Here is a 22,758-nt window from a genome sequence, read left to right as displayed (position 1 = left end):
CTCTGCCAACTGTTAGCTGTGTGAGTTTGGGCAAGTCACTTCTCTGTGCCTCAGTTACCTCATCTGTAAAATGGGGATTAAAACTGTGAGCCCCCCGCCCCCCGGGACAACCTGATCCCCTTGTAACCTCCCCAACGCTTAGAACAGTGCTTTGCACATAGTAAGTGCTTAACAAACACCATCATTATTATTATTACTGCCCCAAGCACTTAGTACTGTGCTCTGCACACAGTAAGTCTTAATAAATGCCACCGATGATGACTTGTGAGGGCAGAAGTCCCGAGGCTGTGACCTCAAAACAAACCTTTTCTGGGACTGGACCCTCAGCTGATCCCTCAGCTTGGCCCCCCTCGGCGGGACTGCCCCCCGATCCTCTCCTCGAGGCTCCAGCCCCCCAGAGACCCTGCCCGAGAGAAGCGTGTTCGGAAGCTTCGGCCCACCTCCCCGCGAGCGGCCATCTTCAACCCCTACCCTCGGCTTCCGCAGCCCCGGCCCGCTGCCCCAAATCTGGGCCTCTCCCCTTCCCGTCATCCCCCGCCACACTCATCCACCGGCCTCCAATCCCACTGGGCCCAAGGGACGGCGCACCCGGTGGGTGGAAATCTCCATTTCTAGCTAAGGACAAGGGCCTGGGCTCCCCCAGCCCTCCCTCAGGAACCCATGCCCCGTGTCTCCCCCGTCCCCCAGTCTCTTCAGAATATATTAACATGTGCAGCTCGATTCTCCTCCCGAAACGCCCCCCCTGCCCAAAATCTCCAAGGCAACCCCCAATGTTCTTAGTCCATCTCTGTCCGGAGATCCCGCGGCGGGGGCAGAGCCAAGAGCTGAACCCCAGCCCTGCCTGGGTGGGCATCTCTCCTCCCCCTCCCCTGCCCGCCGGGGCAGAAGAGTTCCTCGACGGGGAGGGGAGGGAAGGCCCGGGACTCACTCCTCGCCTCCATCCTCCTCCTGGGGGTTGGAGCCCGGGGGCTCCTCGGCCTCGGGATGCGGGCCCGAGTGGTGGGGGCCGGGCCCCTCGCCCGCCAGGGCCTCCTCTCCGTGCACGTAGACGCTGAGCCCGTCGTGGCTGGGTTCCTTGCCGCAGGCCTGGCAGCTGCAGTGTAAGATCTTCTCCACCAGCTTGTCCACTCGGGGCACCTCCTCGTTGCCCGGACACTCGAGGGTCACCTGGTGAGGGAGGCGGAGGGCGGTTTAGGGACCATCTTCCCCTCCCAAATCGGGCTCATGCCGAGGCGGGAAGCTCCCACCTGTTAAGGGGAGGAGGGTGGGATTCCAATTTGGGGCTGGGGGCTTGGGGAGGACCAGGGACAAAGTGGGAGATGGATCATAGACAGGGAGATCATCATCATCAATCGTATTTATTGAGCGCTTACTATGTGCAGAGCACTGCACTAAGCACTTGGGAAGTACAAATTGGCAACATATAGAGACAGTCCCTACCCAACAGTGGGCTCATAATAATAATAATGGTGTCGGTTTAACTGTGCATCAAGTAGAGAAGCAGCATGGCTCAATGGAAAGAGCCCGGGCTTTGGAGTCAGAGCTCATGGGTTCTAATCCCGGCTCCGCCACTTGTCAGCTGTGTGACTTTGGGCAAGTCAGTTACCTCATCTGGAAAATGGGGATTAAGACTGTGAGCCCCCCGAGGGACAACCTGATCACCTTGTAACCTCCCCAGCGCTTAGAACAGTGCTTTGCACATAGTAAGCGCTTAATAAATGCCATTGTTATTATTACTATTACTGTCCTAGATACAAGAGAGTTAGGTCCCACATGGGACTCGCAGTCTAAGTAGGAGGGGCGACAGGTATTTAATCCCCATTTTACAGATGAGGAAACTGAGGCCCAGAGAACTGAAGTGACTTGCCCAGAGTCACATAAAGGTAAGTGGCGGAGCTGGGATTAGAACCCAGGCCCTCTGACTCCCAGGGCCGGGCTCTTTCCACTAGGCCACGCTGGTTGGCGAGGTAAGAGAGGAAGAAGATTAAGGAGATGGGAGAGAGAAGGGGGGAACTGGGAGGTAGCGGGAGATGAAGGATGAGGAGGATGGGTAGATGACAACTTGCACTTCCCAAGCGCTTAGTACAGTGCTCTGCACACAGTAAGCACTCAATAAATACGATTGAATGAATAAATGACCTTTAGGTCAGACTCCCGGTCCTCCTCACTTTAAGCCCAAATTTGAGCAGCCAGGGCTGGTGAGGGAGAATTGTGCGTGCAGGGAAAGGGTCTGGAGAAGATTGGGACGGAGGAGGTATGTGCAGGAGAGGGGGCTGGAGCAGATTTTGAGGGGGGTTGTTCAGGGGAAGGATTTGGGACAGATCTTTAATAATAATAGTAATAATAATAATAATAATAATAATAATAGCATTTATTAAGCGCTTACTATGTGCAAAGCACCGTTCTGAGCACTGGGGAGGTTACAAGGTAATCAGGTTATCCCACAGGGGGCTCACAGTCTTAATCCCCATTTTACAGATGAGGGAACTGAGGCCCAGAGAAGTGAAGTGACTTGCCCAAAGTCACACAGCTGACAATTGGCGGAGCCGGCATTTGAACCTGTGACCTCTGACTCCAAAGCCCTTGGAGAGAGCACAGGCCTGGGAGTCAGAAGGAACCGGGTTCCACTTCCGGCTCTCCCACATGTCTGCTGTGTGACCTTGGGCAAGTCACTTGTCTTCTCTGTGCCTCAGTTGAGTGTGAGCCTCCTGTGGGACAGGGACTTGTGTCCAACTTGATTAACTTGTATCTACCCAAAGCTTAGAACGGTGTTTGGTATATAGTAAGCACTTAACAAGTACCACCATTCTTATTATTATTTATTTTGGGTGCCAGAGGGGTGCAGGGAAGGGGCCTGGGGCAGATTTTCTTTGGGGGTGTATGCAGGGAGGGGGCCCTGGGCAGGCTTTTAAAGAGGGGATGTGCAGGGAAGTGGGCTAGGAAAGATTTTTAGGGGGTATGCATATGCAAGGGAGGGGCTCGGGGTGGATTTTTAGTCAGGGGGTGTGCAGGGGAGGGGTTCAAGGTGGATTTTTAGGGGAGGTGTGTTTGCGGAGTTGGGGGTGGGCCCGGGGAAAATTTATGTGAGCCCCCCGTGGGCAACCTGATCACCTTGTAACCTTCTCAGCTCTTAGAACAGTGCTTTGCACTGTGTAAATGCTTAATAAATGCCATTATTGTTATTATTTTAAGGTGCATATGTGTGGGGAGGCGGAGGTCTTGTGGTGGATTTTTATGGGGGCGAAAGGGGGTGGCACACGGGAGGGGTCTGAGGAGGGCTTTTAGGAGGGCATATAGCAGGGGAGGGTCTCAGGGTGGATTTTGGGGTGGGGTGGGGACATGCAGGGGAGGAGCCGGGGGGGGCGGATTTGTACTCACAATCTCCCACATAGACTGGGCTGGCATGCAGGAATCACAGTGCACCAGGGACTCGGTGGACTGCGGGAAGGTGTTGGGGACGCTGTAGCTGAAACACTGGCCCAGGCAGGCCCTGTGGGAAGAGGAAAGAGATGGGGCGGGGAGGAGGAGCTGCGGTGCCCAACTGGATGGAGAGAGGTGGCATCAGATGACCCACTGCCCCGAGAGGCCAGAGATCTCTCCATTTTGCCGAGGGGTAGACTGAGGCTGGGGACGGGGAGGGAACGTCCCCCCGAGCCCCCAGGCCCACACATCAGGCGCCATTTCCCATCCGTGAGGGAGCCCAAATCCCCCTCCGCCACACCCCCCCGTCCCACCTGTTCTGGATGGACACGGCCTCGCAGCCGCTGTGGCCCACAATCTGGGTGATGTTCTTGGCCTCGCACCAGGCGCTCTTGTCGGGGAACAGGGCCAGCTTATTGATGGGCGGCGGGGCGGCCAGGAGCAGGGCCGCGGGCAGGACGGCCCCCACCAGCAGCTGCAGCATCATGCCCGCCGCTGCCAGAGCCCTACAACTGAGGACAGAGTGACCGCTCAGACCACGGTAGTCATTCCCGGCCCGTCTCCGTGGAACGCCAGCCAGGGGGAAAGCTTCTGGGGAAAACGTGGGGAGCTGGGGGGACTATCTGGTCGGCAGATAGTGGAGAGAGTGGGCTTCCACACTCTCCGCCAGTTACCTCAGCTGTTAAATGAGGATTAAGATTGTGAGCCCCATCTGGGCCCAGTTACCTTGTATCTACCCCAGCACTTAGTACAGTGCCTGGCATTCATTCAATCGTACTTATTGAGCACTTACTGTGTGCAGAGCACTGTACTAAGCGCTTGGGAAGTACAAGTCAGCAACAGATAGACACGGTCCCTACCCAACAACCGGCTCACAGTCTAGAAGGGGGAGACAGACAACAAAACAAAACATGTAGACGGGTGTCCAGTAGGAAGCACTTAACAAACACCTGTATTATTATTATTTCCCCGCTTAAGTAACAGCCCCCTCTCCCATTGACCCCTGTTCACGCTCTCTGCCCCAGGGAAACAAGCCTGCTCATCTTTTCTCCACACTAGAGAAGCAGCATGGTGTAGCGGGGCTGACAGTCAGAAGGTCATGGGTTCCAATCCCAGCTCGGCCATGTGTCTGCTGTGTAACCTTGGCCAAGTCACTTCACTTTTCTGTGCCTCAGTTACCTCATCTGTAAAGCAGAGATCGAGACTGTGAGCCCCGCATGAGACAGGGACTGTGTCCATCCTGATTTGCTTGTGTCCCTTCCAGCACTTAGTACGGTCCCTGGCACATGGTAAGCACTTGACAAATACCACAGTTATCATTATTATTACTAGTCTCCCCACTCCAGGCTCTTGCTCAAGACATTCTTCTACCTCCCAGACTGACCTAATGATAACAGTAATAGTAATTGTTAAGCACTTGCTATGTGTCATGATCTGTACTAAGCACCGGGGCAGATCCAAGATAATCAGGTCTCGACTGTGAGCCCTCTGTTGGGTAGGGACCGTCTCTATATGTTGCCAACTTGTACTTCCCAAGCGCTTAGTCCAGTGCTCTGCACACAATAAGCGCTCAATAAATACGATTGAATGAATGAATGAATGAATAAATGAAAGGTCCCATAGAGGGCTCACAGTCTAAGTAGGAGGGAGAACAGGTATTGAATTCCCATTATGCAGATGAGGGAACTGAGACCTAGAGAAGCAAAATGACTTGGCCAAGATCACACAGCAGACAAGCATCTTCATCATCATCAAGAAGCAGCATGGCTGAGTGGAAAGAGCCCAGGCTTGGGAGTCAGAAGTCATAGGTTCTAATCCCAGCTCCACCACTTGTCAGCTGTGTGACTTTGGGCAAGTCCCTCTACTTCTCTGTGCCTCAGCCACCTCATCTGTGAAATGGGGATTTAAGACTGTGAGCCCCACATGGGACAACCTGATCAACTTGTATCTATCCCAGCGCTTAGAACAGTACTCGGCACACAGTGAGCGCTTAACAAATCCATTCAATTGTGTTTATTGAGCGCTTACTGTGTGCAGAGCACTGTACTAAGCGCTTGGGAATACAAGTTGGCAACGTATAGAGGCGGTCCCTACCCAACAGTGGGCTCATAGTCTAGAAATACCATCGTCATCATCATCATCATCAAGCGGGAGCTCACTGTGGGCAAGGAATGTGTCTGCCAACTGTGTTGTAGTTTCCCAAGCTCTTAGTCCCCCTTAGTAAAGTGGGGGACACGAGCGGCAAGGGGTGTTAGAGGGGCCTTCTGAGGAAATGTGAGGTGCATGCGTGGCAGCCCCTGGGCATTATGAGCATGTGCAATGCTGCAGTTGCTCGTGAGTTTCATTCGGTTTGAGCGCCAAGTACCGGAGTGCCACAACCACTGGGCATACTGGGGGCCGCAGTCACTGCTGGAACGACGAGCGGTTGGCAGGACCCAACCACTCTGTCCCATCCTGAGCCTGCTGGGCTTTTCCCTTCTAGACTCTGAGCCCACTGTTGGGTAGGGACCGTCTCTATATGTTGCCAACTTGTACTTCCCAAGCGCTTAGTACAGTGCTCTGCACACAGTAAGCACTCAATAAATACGATTGATTGATTGATTTTCCCTGGCAGGGTGGGGGAAGCCTCTAGAAAGATTGGGATGGGCACAGAGGTCAGGCTTCCAGGATTATGAGTTAAGGATCAGAGTGGCCTAGTGGGCCATGGGAGTCAGAGAACCTGGGTTCTAATCCCAGGTTACTGCCCCCGGTCTGCTGTGTGACCTTGGGTAAGTCACTTCCCTGGGCCTCAATTCCCCCTTCTGCAAAACGGGAATTCAAACCTGTTCTCCCTCCAACACTGTGAGCCCCATGTGGGACTTGCCTATCTTGAATCGATCCCAGTACTTTGAACAGCGCTGAGCACATGGTAGGCGCTTAAGAACTGTTGTTATTATCATTATTATTATTATTGTTATTATTAATTGTGGTACAGTAGTCTCCTGGAGGTACAGAGCCAAGCCACAAGAGGTGGCTTGCCTCTGTTAGAACCCAGTCCAAGGATTCCCTGGGCAAATCCCTAGGGCACGGCAAAGAGTCTTCACTAAGGGCAGCGTGGCTCAGTGGAAAGAGCCCGGGCTTTGGAGCCAGAGGTCATGGGTTCAAATCCCAGCTCCACCACTTGTCAGCTGTGTGACTCTGGGCAAGTCACTTAACTTCTCTGTGCCTCAGTTCCCTCACCTGTAAAATGGGGATTAAGACTGTGAGCCCCCCGTGGGACAACCTGATCACCTTGTAACCTCCCCAGCGCTTAGAACAGTGCTTTGCACATAGTAAGCGTTTAATAAATGCCGTCATCATTAAGGGCAGCTTGGAGAATCAGAGATTCCTCAGGCCGAAAGCCCATTTCATCCAAGTTGTTGAACGCAGGCAGTGCTGTTAAAGGTTCCTGGAGGAGCCTCCCCCAGGCACCCAATCCAGGTACTGAACTAGGCCCAGGCCTCTCTCGAACTGTGGTTCTCCCTCCGGCCACAACTTCTATCTATTTTGTATGGCTCTCCCTATCATTATTATTATTGTCATCATTGTTGCTTCTATTGCTGTTATTTTATTAATGACATTATCATCATCATCATCAAGAAGTAGCATTGCTTAGTGGAGAGATCATGGGCTCGGGAGTCAGAGGTCACGGCTCCGCCACTTAGCTGTGTGACTTTGGGCAAGTCACTTCACTTCTCTGGGCCTCAGTTCCCTCATCTGTAAAATGGGGATTAAGACTGTGAGCCCCACCTGGGACAACCTGATCACCTTGTATCTATCCCAGCGCTTAATACAGTGTTCGGCACATGGTATGCACTTAACAAATACCATCATCAAGCGTGAGCTCATTGTGGGCAAGGAATGTGACTGCCAACTCTGTTGTAGTCTCCCAAGTGCTTAGTGCATATAATATGCACTCAGTAAATACCATTGATGATGATTATGGTAATAATAATGGCATTTATTATGCGATTACTATGTGCAAAGCACTGTTCTAAGTGCTGGGGAGGATACAAGTTGTCCCACGAGGGGCTCACAGTCTTAATCCCCATTTTACAGATGAGGTAACTAACGCACAGAGAAGTTAAGTGACTTGCCCAGAGTCACACAGCTGACAAGCAGCGGAGCAGGGATTTGAACCCGTGACCTCTGACTCCCAAGCCCGTGCTCTTTCCACTGAGCCACTGATGATGATGATGATGATGATGAAGCAGCACAGCAAGGCCTAGTGGATAGAGCATGGGTCTGGGCAGGAGGAGTGGGGGGGGGGGGGGTCAAAGGGACCTGGGTTCTAGTCCTGGCTCTGCCACTTGTCTGCTGTGTGACTTTGGGCAAATCACTTCACTTCTCTGGGCCTCAGTTACCTCATCTGTCAAATGGGGATGGAGACTGTGAACCCCATGTGGGACAGGAACTGTGTCCAACCGATTTGCTCGTATAGATCCCAGCGCTTAGTACAGTACCTGGCACACAGTAAGCACTTAACAAATACCACTAATAATAATAATGATGATGGCATTTATTAAGTGCTTACTATGTGCAAAGCACCGTTGTAAGCACTGGGGGGATACACGGTAATCAGGTTGTCCCACGTGGGGCTCACAGTCTTCATCCCCATTTTACAGATGAGGGAACTGAGGCCCAGAGAAGTTAAGTGACTTGCCCAAAGACACACAGCTGACAAGTGGCAGAGCCGGCATTTGAACCCATGACCTCTGACTCCAAAGTCCGTGCTCTTTCCACTGAGCCACGCTGCTTCTCTCTATTCACTATGATGACGATGAATGAAAGGAAAGCTTCCCCGGATTTGTTCGGGCAGCGTGGCTCAGTGGAAAGAGCCCGGGATTTGGAGTCAGAGGTCATGGGTTCAACTTGTCAGCTGACTTTGGGCAAGCCACTTTGCTCTGCGCCTCAGTGACCTCATCTGTAAAACGGGGATGAAGACTGTGAGCCCCCCGTGGGACAACCTGATCACCTTGAAACCTCCCCAGCGCTTAGAACAGTGCTTTGCACATAGTAAGTGCTTAATAAATGCAATTATTATTATTATTATTATTATTATTATTATTATTATTATTATTATTATGTGGTTCATGGTCAGATAAGACCGGCAGAGGGCAGCGCTGCCCAGGACTCAGCTCTGAGCACTGGGAAGAGGGGAAAGGAGCTTCTCTGAGAAAACCCAGGCCCACCTTCTCCCATTCCCAATCCTGGACTTTCCCTGCCCTTCTTCTCCTGGAACAGGGAATTTCAAGAGGAGCTTCTTCCCTCTCTCCACCGCCTAACCAAGGGGGCTGTCCAGCCAGCATCAATCCAGCAGACCTCCCCTAAGGCAGAGGGGGCCGAGCCGAAAAACCCTGAAACGCTCCGAGGAGCTACGGCAGACTCGTCCCTGGGCCTGGTGTGAGGCGGAATTAGCAGCACGGGGCTCAAGAATCAGTGATCTCGCTTACGTGGCACCATCAGAACAGTGCTTTGCACATAATAATAATAATAATGATGGCATTTGTTAAGCGCTTACTATGTGCAATGCACCGTTCTAAGTGCTGGGGAGGATACAAGGTGATCAGGTTGTCCCACGTGGGGCTCACAGTCTTAATCCCCATCTGACAGAGGAGGTAACTGAGGCAAGAGAAGTTAAGTGACTTGCTCAAGGTCACACAGCAGACATGTGGCGGAGCTGGGATTCAAACCCACGACCTCTGACTCCAAAGCCCGGGCTCTTTCCGCTGAGCCACGCTGCTTCACATAGTAATAATAATAATGGCATTTATTAAGTGCTTACTATGTGCAAAGCACTGTTCTAAGCGCTGGGGAGGATACAAGGTGATCAGGTTGTCCCACATGGGGCTCACAGTCTTAATCCCTATCTGACAGATGAGATAACTGAGGCACAGAGAAGTTAAGTGACTTGCCCAAGGTCACACAGCAGACATGTGGCGGAGCAGGGATTCAAACCCATGACCTCTGACTCCAAAGCCCGGGCTCTTTCCGCTGAGCCACGCTGCTTCACATAGTAATAATAATAATAATGTCATTTATTAATTGCTTACTATGTGCAAAACACTGTTCTAAGCACTGGGGAGGTTACAAGGTGATCAGGTTGTCCCACGGGGGGCTCACAGTCTTCATCCCCATTTTACAGGTGAGGTAGCTGAGGCCCAGAGATGTGAAGTGACTTGCCCAAAGTCACACAGCTGACAGTTGGCAGAGCCGGGATTTGAACCCATGACTTCTTACTCCAAAGTCCGTGCTCTTTCCATTGAGCGCTTAATAAATGTCATTATTATTATTATTATCCCCATCAAATGTTCCTCCTCTCCTGTGACGATTTCAGCCCCAAATGGAATTTCTTCAATAAAATCGTTTAAAGGGAACACTGAGGGGCTAGAACAATACTTTCTGGTGCCTCTCTGCCAAATGTTTTAGACTGTGAGCCCACTGTTGGGTGGGGTCTGTCTCTATATGTTGCCAACTTGTACTTCCCAAGCGCTTAGTACAGTGCTCTGCACACAGTAAGCGCTCAATAAATACGATTGATGATGATGATGATGATGTTTTAAGTAGAGGCATTAGGCTTGCGAGTCTCTTCTCCCTCTGTGAAATCCAGGTGCTGTGCTGGCTCTGCTCCAGTGTCCCAGAGAGACCTCCAGCCTGATGGTCAGTGCCTCTCAGGGGTCATTCTCCAGAGTCATCAGCTAGAACAGTGCTTTGCACATAGTAAGCGCTTAATCAATCAATCAATCAATCAATCGTATTTATTGAGCGCTTACTATGTGCAGAGCACTGTACTAAGCGCTTGGGAAGTACAAATTGGCATCACATAGAGACAGTCCCTACCCGATAGTGGGCTCACAGTCTAAAAGGCTGTGATTTGCCCACGATCATCCAGGAGACACCTGGCAGAGCCGGAATTAGAAGCCAAATCCTCTGACTCCCCAGGCTCAGTAGAAAGAGCACGGGCTTTGGGGTCAGAGGTCAGGGGTTCAAATCCTGGCTCCGCCAATTGTCAGCTGGGTGTCTTTGGGCATGTCACTTCACTTCTCTGGGCCTCAGTTCCCTCATCTGGAAAATGGGGATGAAGACTGTGAGCCCCACGTGGGACAACCTGATCACCTTGTATCACCCCAGCGTTTAGTAAGCGCTTAACAGATACCATTATTATTATTATTATGATCATTTTCCCTAGGTCAACCTGCTTCTCGGTCTCTTTTTGAGCAAGGTTTCCACAGGTCCTCTCCTAGCCGGTGAAGAAGCGAATCCGACAGGTGGAGAATCGGCTGCCCGGCCGCCTGGAGCAAGAATGATGAGGTCCAGCCGGCCCGGCCCTTTGCGGCAGCCGCGGGGTACGGTGAGAACCCTGGAAACAGAGTGGAAGAGGGCCGGGGGGAGGCAAGAACGTGGCTTTTCACCAAGTGGCCAGGATCCGTGGGTACCGGGCCTGGAAATTTAGGCGCTTAGAGTCCACAGTGGGGAAGAGTTTCCCGGGGGAAACTTTTACCCAACTGTCTCCGACACCAAGTGCAGGGGCCCATGGGGTAAGTGCCCTGCCATCTGTCACCGACACTCCAGGACCATCATCATCATCATCATCAATCATATTTATTGAGCGCTTACTATGTGCAGAGCACTGTACTAAGCGCTTGGGAAGTACAAATTGGCAACATATAGAGACAGTCCCTACCCAACAGTGGGCTCACAGTCTGAAAGGGGGAGACAGAGAACAAAACCAAACATACTAACAAAATAAAATAAATAGAATAGATATGTACAAATAAAATAAATAAATAAATAGAGTAAAAAAATATGTACAGGATGGGGGCAGGGACGGGGGGTGGGCTGGGAGGCCTGAGGAGGCAGTCCGGCCCCAGGAGCTCGCAGAAGGCTGATTTTAGTTCCAGAGCTGATGGGGCCGAGCTCAGATTCGCTCAGGAAAGGGGGGCTGTCTCCTTACCCGCAGCTGGTCTCGGGTGGGGGGGAAAGTGAAGCTTCCCTCCCCTGCAGGAGACAGATGTGAGAAAATAAGGAGTCAGCCCCCCTCCTTCCCACCACCCATGGACCACCAGGACCCTCCTGGGGCAAACTGATGGGGACGGGGGAGGGAGGGCGTTATCCAGAGCTGGGATAGCCCAGAACTGAAGCAGACGCCCCCAGCCTTCCCCAGTGCTGAACCAGAACCATGGCTAGGTTCCAGGGGGAAGGCGGGGCCGGCAAGGCCGCTGTCCTTCCTGTGACCTGACCCCTCTGGACCGGGCTCTGGGCTCAGGGCTCAATACTTCCTGGCCCAGACAGAGAGGAGCCCGGGCCACAGACACAATGTCCCAACCCAGGGACAGCCAAGAGGGCGGGAGGCCCAGGCCTCCAAACGGGTGAGTCAGACTGCCTCTCCCTGGCTGGGCAACTCCAGGCTCCAGGCTCTGTCCTTCCCCGGGCCTGAGGCTGAGAGTATGAGTAATAATAATAACAATAACTGTGGTACTTAAGCGCTTACTATGGTCCAGGCGCTGTACTAAGTACTGGGGTAGATATAAACGAACTGAGTTGGACACAGTCCCTGTCCCGTATGGACTTCACAATCTTGATCTCCATTTTAACCACGAGGGGATTGAGGCACAGAGAAGTGATTTGATCAAGGCCGTTCGGCAGACAAGTGGTGGAGCCAGGATTAGAACCCAGGTCTTTCTAACTCCCAGCCCCGGGATCTATCCACTAGGCCACGCTTCTTCTCACATGACCACGGTCCTTCCACCATCCTCAGGGATGAGAGTGTGAGTGACCTCTGTCCTTCCCCAAGCCGGGAGCTGAGAATTTGAGTGACCCCGGCCGGGAGAGCTCTGAGCTCATGGGAAGTACTGAGGGCAGAGTGGTCCGGATAAGAGTGTGTCTAAAGGATTTTAGATGGGAAGGATTATGTATACATACACACACACAATATCCATTGGGGCCCAAATTTCCACACTCTTGGGAACTCACACTCACTCACTCACGAGCCGGAAGAATGAACAATGAAGCATCCTGGCGTCTCCTGACCCATCCCAATAGCAGTGTGGCCTAGAGGATAAAGCCCAGGCCTGGGAGCCAGAGGACCCGGGACCTAATCCCGACTCCACCACTTTCCAGCTGTGTGACCTTTGGCAAGTCACTTCACTTCTCTTTGCCTCGACCTCCTCAGATGCAAAATGGAGAATCAGTGCCTCTTCTCCTTCCTGCTTAGTTTGTAGGCCCCAAATGGGATAGGGACCGTGTCCGGTCTGATTAACTTCAATCCACCCAGCACTTAGAATAGTGCTTGACACAAAGTAAGCACTTAACAAATATCATCAAAAACAAATTGGGTTTACCCACCTTGTAACCGTGAAGGAAGGGCCCAGCAGAACAGCTGGCTGGCACTCTCTCTCTTTTTTTTGGATGATATATATGTGCCAGGTATTGTACTAAGTGCTGGGGTAGATACAAGCTAACCGGGTTGGACGCTGTCCCTGTTCCACATGGAGCTCACGGTCTTAAACCCCATTTTACAGATGAGGTAACTGAGGCACGGAGAAGTGAAGTGACTTGCCCAAGGTCACAGAGCAGAGAAGTGGTGGAGCCAGGATTAGAACTCATGACCTTCTGACTCCCAGGCGGGAGAGCCTGGGCAACTGGGACTCCATAGTCCTTCTCCAGGGACATCCTTTGCAATAATAATAATAATAATGGCATTTATTAAGTGCTTACTATGTGCAAAGCACTGTTCTAAGCACCGGGGAGGTTACTAGGTGATCAGGTTGTCCCACGTGGGGCTCACGGTCTTAATCCCCATTTTACAGATGAGGGAACTGAGGCTCAGAGAAGTGAAGTGACTTGCCCAAAGTCACACAGCTGACAAGTGGCGGAGCCTTGATTTGAACCCATGACCTCTGACTCCAAAGCCCGTGCTCTTTCCACTGAGCCACGCTGCTTTTCCAATGGTAGGGGGAGAAGACATAGAATAATAACGATAGTATTTGTTATGCACATACTTTGTGTCAGGCACTGTTCAAAGCACTGGGGTAAACACACGCTAATCAGGTTGGAGATAGTCCCTGTCCCACATGGGGCTCACAGCCTTTATCCCCATTTTACAGATGAGGGAATCTAGGCACAGGGGAGGGAAGCGACTCGCCCGAGGTCCCACGGCATTCATTCAGAAGCCACGCGGCACGGCTCGGGAGTCGGAAGGTCAGGTGTTCTAATCCTAACGCCGCCACTTGTCTGCTGTGTGACCTTGGGCAAACCACTTCACTTCTCTGTGCCTCAGTTACTTCATCTGTAAAATGGGGATTAAGACTGTGAGCCCCGAGCGGGGACTGGGTCCAACCCAATTATCTTGTATCTACCTCAGCGCTCAGAACAATACCTGGCACGTAGTAAGCGCTTAACAAATACCGTAATTAGTATTATTACTCATTCATTCAATCGTATTTTCTGAGCGCTTACTTTGCTCGTTAAATATGCGGACCAGTGGCAGAGGTGAGATTAGAACCCAGGTCTGATCTGATTCCCAGTGGAAAAGAAAGTGTTAGTGGTGGAAGAGAAGGAGCTCATTCCCAGAGAGAATCTGTGAGGCTTCTTCTGCTTGGAGCCCCCTTCGCTCGCCTACTTGGCCCGTTGGGTTTGGGTTTTGTTCCTTGGACATTTGAGCTGAAACGCTGGATCTCCCAAGCCAGCTTGGAAAGGGGAGGGAACAGCATCTGGAAGTAGAGGGATGGGGCAGGCCGGGAGAAGGCCTAAGAGAGACAGGGAAGAGAAGAGGCCTGATCCCTCTGTACCTAGAGTTTCTGGATAAGCACCGTGTGGTCTACCGAGCTCCCAATTGGGATTTCCTTCCCAGCCCAATCTGGGAACCCTGACTAATGATGATAAATCCAATTACTATTCATAACAATGACAACATCCCTCCCTCCTGTTTCTCTACTCCCTCCATCCAAGGGCTCAAAGCAATTTAACCACCTCACTGGTTCTCTCCCATCCCGCATTGGCCCGGGATTAAGAGTGATTGAGGACGGTCAGGGAAACAAGAGGACTTCTGGTCCAGCCCCCAGCCTTGGGGCAAGTGAAGGCCAAAACCCTCCAGGAGAGATGGGAGTTCCCCTTTCTGCGTTGGGAAAGTTGAGTCCCAGAGCAGGATAGCTGTCCAAGGATGTTTGCCCAGAGGGGAGAGAAATCAAAAGAAAACCCGGGCCCTGACCGCCCCGTCAGGGCCTAGGACTGTCAAGTTCACTCCCCTGAATCTACACCACACCCCAGTGACCACCAAAGAACAACAAAGGGGACCTGGTGTGCGCTTTAGAAGCAGAGAAAAAGGGAACAGAGAGGACTGGGAATAAAAATAATAATAACAGTATTCGTTGAATGCTTACTATGCGCCAGGTTCTGAACTAAGCCCTGGGGTGGATACAACTTAAGCCCTTAGGACATAGTCCCTGTCCCATACAGGGTTCAGAGTCTAACGGGGAAGGAGAATAGGTATTTAACCCCCATTTTACAGATGAGGAAACTGAGATACGGGGAAACAAAGTGACTCGCGCAAGCTCACACGGCAGGCAAGCGGCGGAGCCGAGACCAGAAACCGGGTTCTCCGACTCCCGGGCCCTCGCCACGCTAGACCACACTGAGTGGTTGGCTGGAGGTCCGGATCCCGGCTTCCCAGCCTGTCCCAGAAAACCAGACCTTGCTGTTCCTCAGCCATGCCTGGAACCCAGGAGCCCAGAAGAAAGATCACGTTGAAAAAACCTGGTCAGTCCTCTGCTCGGCCAATTGTTTTTCTCTACGGTCTCAGTTTTCCCCATCGCCGGGATGGGCGGAACTTAACCCTGTCCCCATCCACCCACTGCTCAGAGTCATGAATTAGCTCAGAGAGCTCACTGCCGTGGCACGGCCCAGGCTCAGCCCATCTGCGGCCAGGCCTACTGAGTCAGCCAGACCGGAATATTGGCCCGCTTTGCTTCCCAGCCCTGGAGGAAGGAGGGCCACGATCCCGGGAAAGGCCTGCCACTCTCCTACCTCAGGGAAACCGCCAGGATCCGCCCCACCAAAGAGTGCCCCAGCCGAAGAGTGGGGGGTGCAGAGCTGAAGGGAACTGGGGCTGGGGAAGCTAGAGGACCAGGATGGGGAGCCCTCCCCAAACTCCCTGGAAGCCTGCAGGCCCTTGGGACCCACCAGCCCCAAAGGGAGGCTGGAAGCGTTCGTCAGACGCACAGGGGCTGCAAACAGGGCCGAACGTGGCCCCGTTAGATTCCATGCCACCTTCCCCCATGCCCTCCCCTCACCACTGGGCCCCGGATGATGCCACGATACAGAATAGGGAAGTGCAGGTGGAAGCGGCGATACGAGGACCCACCCCTTACACCCCTGGCCCCAGACCCCTCCCAGCTAAGCCATGAGGTGGGATAGAAGGGGAGAGCAGAGAAACCGGAGGCATCAGCTCCTCATCACCTCCACCGGCATTCATTCATTCAATCATATTTATTGAGCGCTTACTGTGTGCAAAGCACTGTACTAAGCGCTTGGCTAGCACAAGTCGGCAACTTATAGAGACGGTCCCTATCCAACAAGCTGAGGAGCCCTTGACGGTCCCCCTCGCCCGCCGGGCAAACACTCCCAATTGCCCTGCCACTGGCACAGCTCTGCCACACGCTCCTCGGGTCGAGGAGCAGCCAGGTTGGCCCTGAGAGGATGGAGAAGCAGTATGGTCTAGTGGGTAGAGCATCGGCCTGGGCGTCGGAAAGACCTGGGTTCTCATTCCGGCTCTGCCGCTGGTTGGCTGCGTGACCTTAGGCAAGTCACTTCACTTCTCTGGGCCTCAGTTACCTCCTCTGTCAAATGGGGTTTAAGACTGTGAGTCCCGCGTGGGACAGGGATTGTGTCGAACCCAATTTGCTTGTATCGAAGCCAGCGCTCAGTACAGTGCCTGCCTCACGGTAAGCGCTTAACAAGCGTGGCTCAGTGGAAAGAGCGCGGGCTTGGGAGTCAGAGGTCATGGGTTCTAATCCCTGCTCCGCCACTTATCAGCTGTGTAACTTTGGGCAAGTCATTTCACTTCTCTGTGCCTCAGCTACCTCATCTGTAAAACGGGGATTAAGACTGCGAGCCCCATGTGGGGCAACCTGATTACCTTGTATCTCCCCCAGCGCTTAGAACAGTGCTTGGCACATAGCGCTCAACCAATACCAATATTATTATCATTATTAACGAATACCACCGTTATTACGGCCATGGGGAAGCAGAGAACCAGCTGCGGCCTGCAGCTGGGGCAAGAGCGCTTACCCAACCCGGAGACCCAGGCAGAGCAGGGCTCCAACTCCCACTTAGCCCTCATTTGCTGTCCTGAGACCTCAACTTCCTTCCACCGCTGGGAAAGCAATGAAAAAAGCCCAGGGGATGGGTGGGTGGACAGGCTCAGTGCTCTGGTCACCGAGTGAGATCCATCTGACCTCAAGGGTTGGCGGAGGAGAAGGGAGGGGAAGGGATTTGGGGGTCCCAGCTCCTTCCCATCCAACCTAGGAGCAGGTCGGGAGACGACGGGAAGATTCAAGGGCAGGAGAGGAGAGAGTCCAAGTGCTGGGCTGACGGCTGAGGGCTGGTTTTCGGATGCGGGGGTCCTCTGCCTGGGGGATCAGCGCCCTGGAAAGCAGCTCTCCCGGGCCCTGGCTCCTCAATTCCACCTTGGAGGGTCTCTTCCCTTTGTGGGAGTCTCTGGCACCCCCTTCCACCAACCCCTCACCCCTCTTCCCAGAAGGGACCCTAACCCTCCCTTCCCTCGCCCAGGGGTTGGCCGTGCCCCGTGAGGTTATTGGGCAGTGAGAAGGCTACCAGGGCTCGCCCCAAGCTAGGGGGGCATGGAGAAGGGTCCGGGGGTGCGGAGCTGGGCTCTGTAGAGGCAGCCCCCCTCCACCTGGGGTGGGCCGGCCCCATCCCCTCCACTGGGCCCCACACCCTGCGCCCCACACTCTGCACCCCTGCGCAGCTCCTCTGTCGCCTCCCAACCCGACGGGGCCAGGACCCCCTACTCCCGGACTTTCAGTTCCGACGTTTTTCCGCTCGACCTAATCTCCAGACCACCCCCCACCCCCCTCCCGCCGGGCTCCGGCCTAGTCTCCCCCGGGGGGAGGCCCGTCCGTTTGGGGGGCCGCTGGTCCCGGGGGTGGGGGGATGCGGGGGGGATGCGGGGGGGATGCGGTGGGGGGTGTCGGGGGCAGGCCTTGCCCGAAGGAGGCTCCGCGCCCTGGACGCGCGCTGTCCGGGCCGGGCCGTTTCGTGGGGACAGCTGCGGCGTCGCCCCCCGGACCCCGGGGGAGAGGGAGGAGGAGGAGGAGGAGGAGGAGGAGGAGGAGGAGGAGAGGGGGGAGCACTGCCGGAGAAAGGTCGGGTGGCGGGGCGGGGGGCGGGGAAGCCCCCGGGGCGGGCACCATGGGCCGCCGACCGACCACTGCCCGGACCGGACCTCGCGACACCCCACAGCCGCCCTCCACCCTCCCAGTCCCTCTCCTCGGACCCCAGACACAGCCCCCAAACTCTCCTCAGCCCCCAGCTCTCCCCAGCTCCCTAACTCTCCCAGCCCCCAGCCCCCTAACTCTCCCAGCCCCCAGCCCCCTAACTCTCCCCAGCCCCCTAACTCTCCCAGCCCCCAGCCCCCTAACTCTCCCCAGCCCCCTAACTCTCCCAGCCCCCAGCCCCCTAACTCTCCCAGCCCCCAGCCCCCTAACTCTCCCCAGCCCCCAGCCCCCAAACTCTCCCAGCCCCCCTCTCCCCAGCCCCAGCCCCCAACTCTCCCAGCCCCCCAACTCTCCCAGCCCTTCTCTCCAGCCCGCAGCCCCCTAACTCTCCCAGTCCCTCTCCCCAGCCCGCAGGCCCCTAACTCTCCCAGCCCCATTCTCCCCAGCCCGCAGCCCCCTAACTCTCCCAGCCCCTCTCCCCAGCCCCCTAACTCTCCCAGCCCCACTCTCCCCAACCCGCAGCCCCCTAACTCTCCCAGCCCCACTCTCCCCAACCCGCAGCCTCCTAACTTTCCCAGCCCCTCTCCCCAGCCCAACTCTCCCAGCCCCCTAACTCTCCCAGCCCCTCTCCCCAGCCCCAGCCCCCTAACTCCCCCAGCCCCTCTCCCCAGCCCCCTAACTCTCCCAGCCCCACTCTCCCCAACCCGCAGCCTCCTAACTTTCCCAGCCCCTCTCCCCAGCCCAACTCTCCCAGCCCCCTAACAACTCTCCCGGCCCCTCTCCCCGGCCCCCTAACTCTCCCAGCCCCTCTCCCCAGCCCCCTAACTCCCCCGGCCCCTCTCCCCAGCCCCCTAACTCCCCCAGCCTCACTCTCCCCAGCCCCCCAAGTCTCCCAGCCTCACTCTCCCCAGCCCCCTAACTCCCCCAGCCTCACTCTCCCCAGCCCCCCAAGTCTCCCAGCCCCCTACCTCTCCCAGCCCCTCTCCCCAGGCCCCAGCCCCCTCACAACTGTCCCAGCCCCGCTGTCGCCGGCCGCAGCCCCCCGACCCCCTATCCCCCGGGTCCGCGGGGTGCCCCCCGGGCCGGCGGCCGGCCGGTCGGTCGGTCAGTCAGTGTCAGTCGGTCAGTCAGTGTCGGTCAGCCACTCACTGAGCCCGGCGGGGTGGGCGTCGTCGCTGTCCGGGGTGCGGTGCCCGGCAGGCCGGTCCTCCGCCCGCCCGCGGCGCCAGGCCCGGGGCATCCGCCGGCCCGGCTCGGCCCGGCTCGGCCCGGCTCGGCTCGGCTCGGCTCGGCTCGGCTCTTCCCCCGCTGCCAGCCGGGGACCGAGGCACCGAGGCACCGAGGCGGGGATGGGGCGGGATGGGCAGGGATGGGGAGGGGTCGGGGGAGGGGACGGAGGGCGGGACGGGAGGGAAGTGGGGGGGGGGGGTGGGGACGAGAGAGGGAAGGGACGCCCTTTTTTTTTCCCGGCCCTTTTTCCTTTTCCCGGCCCCCCGCCCCCGGCTGCCCGGCCGTGCCAGGCCGAGGAGCGCCTTGGCCCAGGGCGGGCGCGGGGGAGGAGGGGCCGGGGGCGGTGCCCCCCACCCCCCGGGGCCGCCCAGCTCCGCCCGCCCCTCCGCACACAGGCCCTCCCTCCCTCCTTCCCTCGCACCAACCACCACAGAAATCACCAGCCTAAAGCTGCCCATTGCCCACTGCCCGCCGCCCACCCCCCGCTGCCAATGCCCAGTGCCCACCGACCGCTGCCCACCGCCCACTTCCCACCGACCTCTTCCCACCGCCCAGTGCCCACCGACCGCTGCCCCTCGCCCATTGTCCAGTGCCCACCGACCGCTGCCCACCTCCCAGTGCCCACCGACCGCTGCCATTGCCCAGTGCTCACTGCCCGCTGCCCACCGCCCAGTGCCCACCGACCGCTGTCATTGCCCAGTGCCCACTGCCCACCGCCCAGTGCCCAGTGCCCAGTGCCCAGCGCCCGCTGCCCCGTCCCCTGGCCGTCCCGCCCACCCCCCGCTGGCAAGTGTCCGTCGGAAAGCTGCTTGGGCGAGGACGTGGGCCCCTCCGGGTCCCTGGCCCAGGCCGCCCCCCTGCCCCCCAAATCCCCCCCCCCAAGGGAGGGCAACCTCGCCCGGCTTGGAAAGCCCGCGACGGGACGGACGGATAGACGGACCGGGCCCCTTTTCGGCCTTAAATTGGGACCAATCTTGTTTTCTCCCCCCTTTCTCTCTCTCCAGAGGATTGCGAGGGGAATAAGTGTTTCAGAAATCCTGAAAAATGCCCTCCCCTCTACTGCCCCGAGTAAGGGGGCTCCCCAGGTGCGCCAATACACACAGTCTTCATCCCCATTTTACAGATGAAGGGACTGAGGCACCGAGAAGTGAAGTGACTTACCTAAGATCACCCAATCTTCATCCCCGTTTTACAGATGAAGGGACTGAGGCACCGAGAAGTGAAGTGACTTACCCAAGATCACACAGTTGACAAGCAGAGAAGCAGCCTGGCTCAGTGGAAAGAACCCGGGCTTTGGAGTCGGGGGTCATGGGTTCGAATCCCGGCTCTGCCAATTGCCAGCTGGGTGACTTTGGGCAAGTCACTTCACTTCTCTGAGCCTCGGTTCCCTCATCTGTAAAATGGGGATGAAGACTGTGAGCCCCCCGTGGGACAACCTGATCTCCTTGTAACCTCCCCAGTGCTTAGAACAGCGCTTTGCACATAGTAAAGTGCTTAATAAATAATAAGTGCTTCCCCCTTCCAGACTGTGCGCCCGCTGTTGGGTAGGGACCGTCTCTATACGTTGCCAACTTGTACTTCCCAAGCGTTTAGTGCAGTGCTCTGCACACAGTAAGCCCTCAATAAATACAATTGAATGAATGAATGAATGATAAATGCCATCATTATTATTATTAAGCGGCGGAGCCGGGATTAGAACCCATGACCATGATGCACACATATAAACACACATACACACAAGCATACACATTATACACAAACACATGTACACACATCCATACATACACATATACACACACACATACAGACATATATTCTTAGTTTTATATTTATTCCGGTGACTTGACACCTGTCCACATGTTTTGTCTTGTTGTCTGTCTCCCCCTTCTAGACTGTGAGCCCGTTGTTGGGTAGGGACCGTCTCTATGTCTTGCCAACTTGTACTTCCCAAGCACTTAGTACAGTGCTCTACACACAGTAAACGCTCAATAAATACGATTGAATGAATGAATGTATGAATGAATGAATGAATGAATGAATGAATGAATGAATGAAAAGTCACTTCACTTCTCTGCGCCTCCGTTCCCTCATCTGGAAAATGGGGATGAAGACTGGGAGCCCCCCGTGGGACCACCCGATCACCTTCTAACCTCCCCAGCGCTTAGAACAGCGCTTTGCACATAGTAAACGCTTAATAAATGCTATAAAAACAAAAAGCCCAGCCTGACAGCTGGAAACCGGGCGCAGAGACACAAAGATGGAGACACAGAGACACTGACACACAATGAGAGAAAGAGAGAGAGCAAGCTGTGCCCGAGCTCAGAAATCGAGGGCCTGATCAGCCTGCAAACTCAATACCGGTTTGATTGACACCGGGTGCGGAGACTGCTCCTCCTCACCCAAGGCGAGGGGTGCGAGATGGCCTGTCTGTGTGTCTGTGTGTGCAAATGTGTATGTGCGTGACACATGTGCTATCCATCAAGGGACGGAGGCGGGAGTGTGTGGCTGAGTGTGTGTGTCTGGGTGTGAGTGAGAGAGAGAGAATGGGTGTGCGGGCGAATGTGTATGTGCATGACACGTGCTGTCCATCAAGGGACAGAGGCGGGAGTGTGTCTGTGCGTCTATGTGTGAGCAAGAGAGAGAGAATGGGTGTGCAGGCGAATGTGTATGTGCGTGACCGTGTGCTATCCATCAAGGGACGGAGGTGGGAGTGTGTGGCTGAGTGTGTGTGTCTGGGTGTGAGTGAGAGAGACAGAGAGAGAGAATGGGTGCGTGGGCAAATGTGTATGTGCGTGACCGTGTGCTAGCCATCAAGGGACGGGTATGGAAATGTGTCTGTGTGTCTGTGTGTGAGCGAGAGAGAGAGAAAGTGGGTGTGTGCGAATGGGTTTGTGCGTGACCGTGTGCTATCCATCAAGGGACGGAGGAGGGAGTGTGTGGCTGAGTGTGTGTGTCTGGCTGTGTGTGAGAGAGAGAGAGAGAGAGAGAGAGAGAGAGAGAGAGAAAATGGGTGTGCTGGCGAATGTGTATATGTGTGACATCTGCAGGTAGCGTGGCCGAGCGGTCTAAGGCGCTGGATTTAGGCTCCAGTCTCTCCGGGGGTGTGGGTTCAAATCCCACCGCTGCCACATATTCTTCTTCTAGACTGTGAGCCCACTGTTGGGTAGGGACCGTCTCTATATGTTGCCAACTTGTACTTCCCAAGCGCTTAGTACAGTGCTCTGCACACAGTAAGCGCTCAATAAATACGATTGAATGATTGATTCATTGATTGTGCTATCCATCAAGGGACATTGGTGGGACTGTGTGGCTGAGTGTGTGTGTCTGGGTGTGAGTGAGAGAGAGAGAGAGAGAGAATGGGTGTGCGGGCGAATGTGTATGTGCGTGACCGTGTGCTATCCATCAAGGGATGGGTGTGGAAATGTGTCTGTGTGTCTGTGTGTGAGCGAGAGAAAGTGGGTGTGTGCGAATGGGTTTGTGCGTGACCGTGTGCTATCCATCAAGGGATGGAGGCGGGAGTGTGTGTGTGTGCGTGTGTGTGTGTGTGTATAAAAGAGACACAGAGAGAGGGTATGTGTGCGAATGGGTTTGTGCGTGACCGTGTGCTATCCATCAAGGGATGGAGGTGGGAGTG

At 55.2% G+C, this 22,758-nt stretch overlaps 1 protein-coding gene and 1 non-coding gene across 2 annotated transcripts; one reads left to right on the top strand and one right to left on the bottom strand.

The window, feature by feature from the left end:
- Window positions 1-182: 182 nt before the first annotated feature.
- On the bottom strand, window positions 183-19,073 carry LOC119928492 (neuroblastoma suppressor of tumorigenicity 1-like). Its single transcript, XM_038746819.1, has 4 exons — window positions 19,044-19,073; window positions 3,735-3,932; window positions 3,379-3,490; window positions 183-1,167 (listed from the first exon to the last, which is right to left on the bottom strand). The coding sequence occupies exons 2-4, from the start codon at window positions 3,905-3,907 to the stop codon at window positions 925-927; spliced, it is 528 nt and encodes a 175-aa protein (XP_038602747.1). The 5' UTR covers window positions 3,908-3,932; window positions 19,044-19,073; the 3' UTR covers window positions 183-924.
- A 3,097-nt stretch (window positions 19,074-22,170) lies between these two features.
- TRNAL-UAG lies at window positions 22,171-22,252 on the top strand. The gene has a single exon. It is a non-coding gene; the product is annotated as a tRNA-Leu (tRNA).
- Window positions 22,253-22,758: the final 506 nt, after the last annotated feature.

Source organism: Tachyglossus aculeatus, chromosome 5 (genome assembly GCF_015852505.1).
Source record: "Tachyglossus aculeatus isolate mTacAcu1 chromosome 5, mTacAcu1.pri, whole genome shotgun sequence".
Taxonomy (NCBI): domain Eukaryota; kingdom Metazoa; phylum Chordata; class Mammalia; order Monotremata; family Tachyglossidae; genus Tachyglossus; species Tachyglossus aculeatus.
Note: the sequence above shows the minus strand (reverse complement) of the source record. Positions and strands in the feature narration are given on the sequence as shown.

What these genes read in the sequence shown, in the direction of transcription:
- LOC119928492 (XM_038746819.1), bottom strand. Translation starts at nt 3,907, where the DNA reads ATGATGCTGCAGCTGCTGGTGGGGGCCGTCCTGCCCGCGGCCCTGCTC. An exon ending in GCCGTGTCCATCCAGAACAG is followed by an intron (nt 3,491 to 3,734) that starts GTGGGACGGGGG and finishes CTCTTCCCACAG; the next exon opens with GGCCTGCCTGGGCCAGTGTT. An exon ending in CCCAGTCTATGTGGGAGATT is followed by an intron (nt 1,168 to 3,378) that starts GTGAGTACAAAT and finishes CTCCCTCACCAG; the next exon opens with GTGACCCTCGAGTGTCCGGG.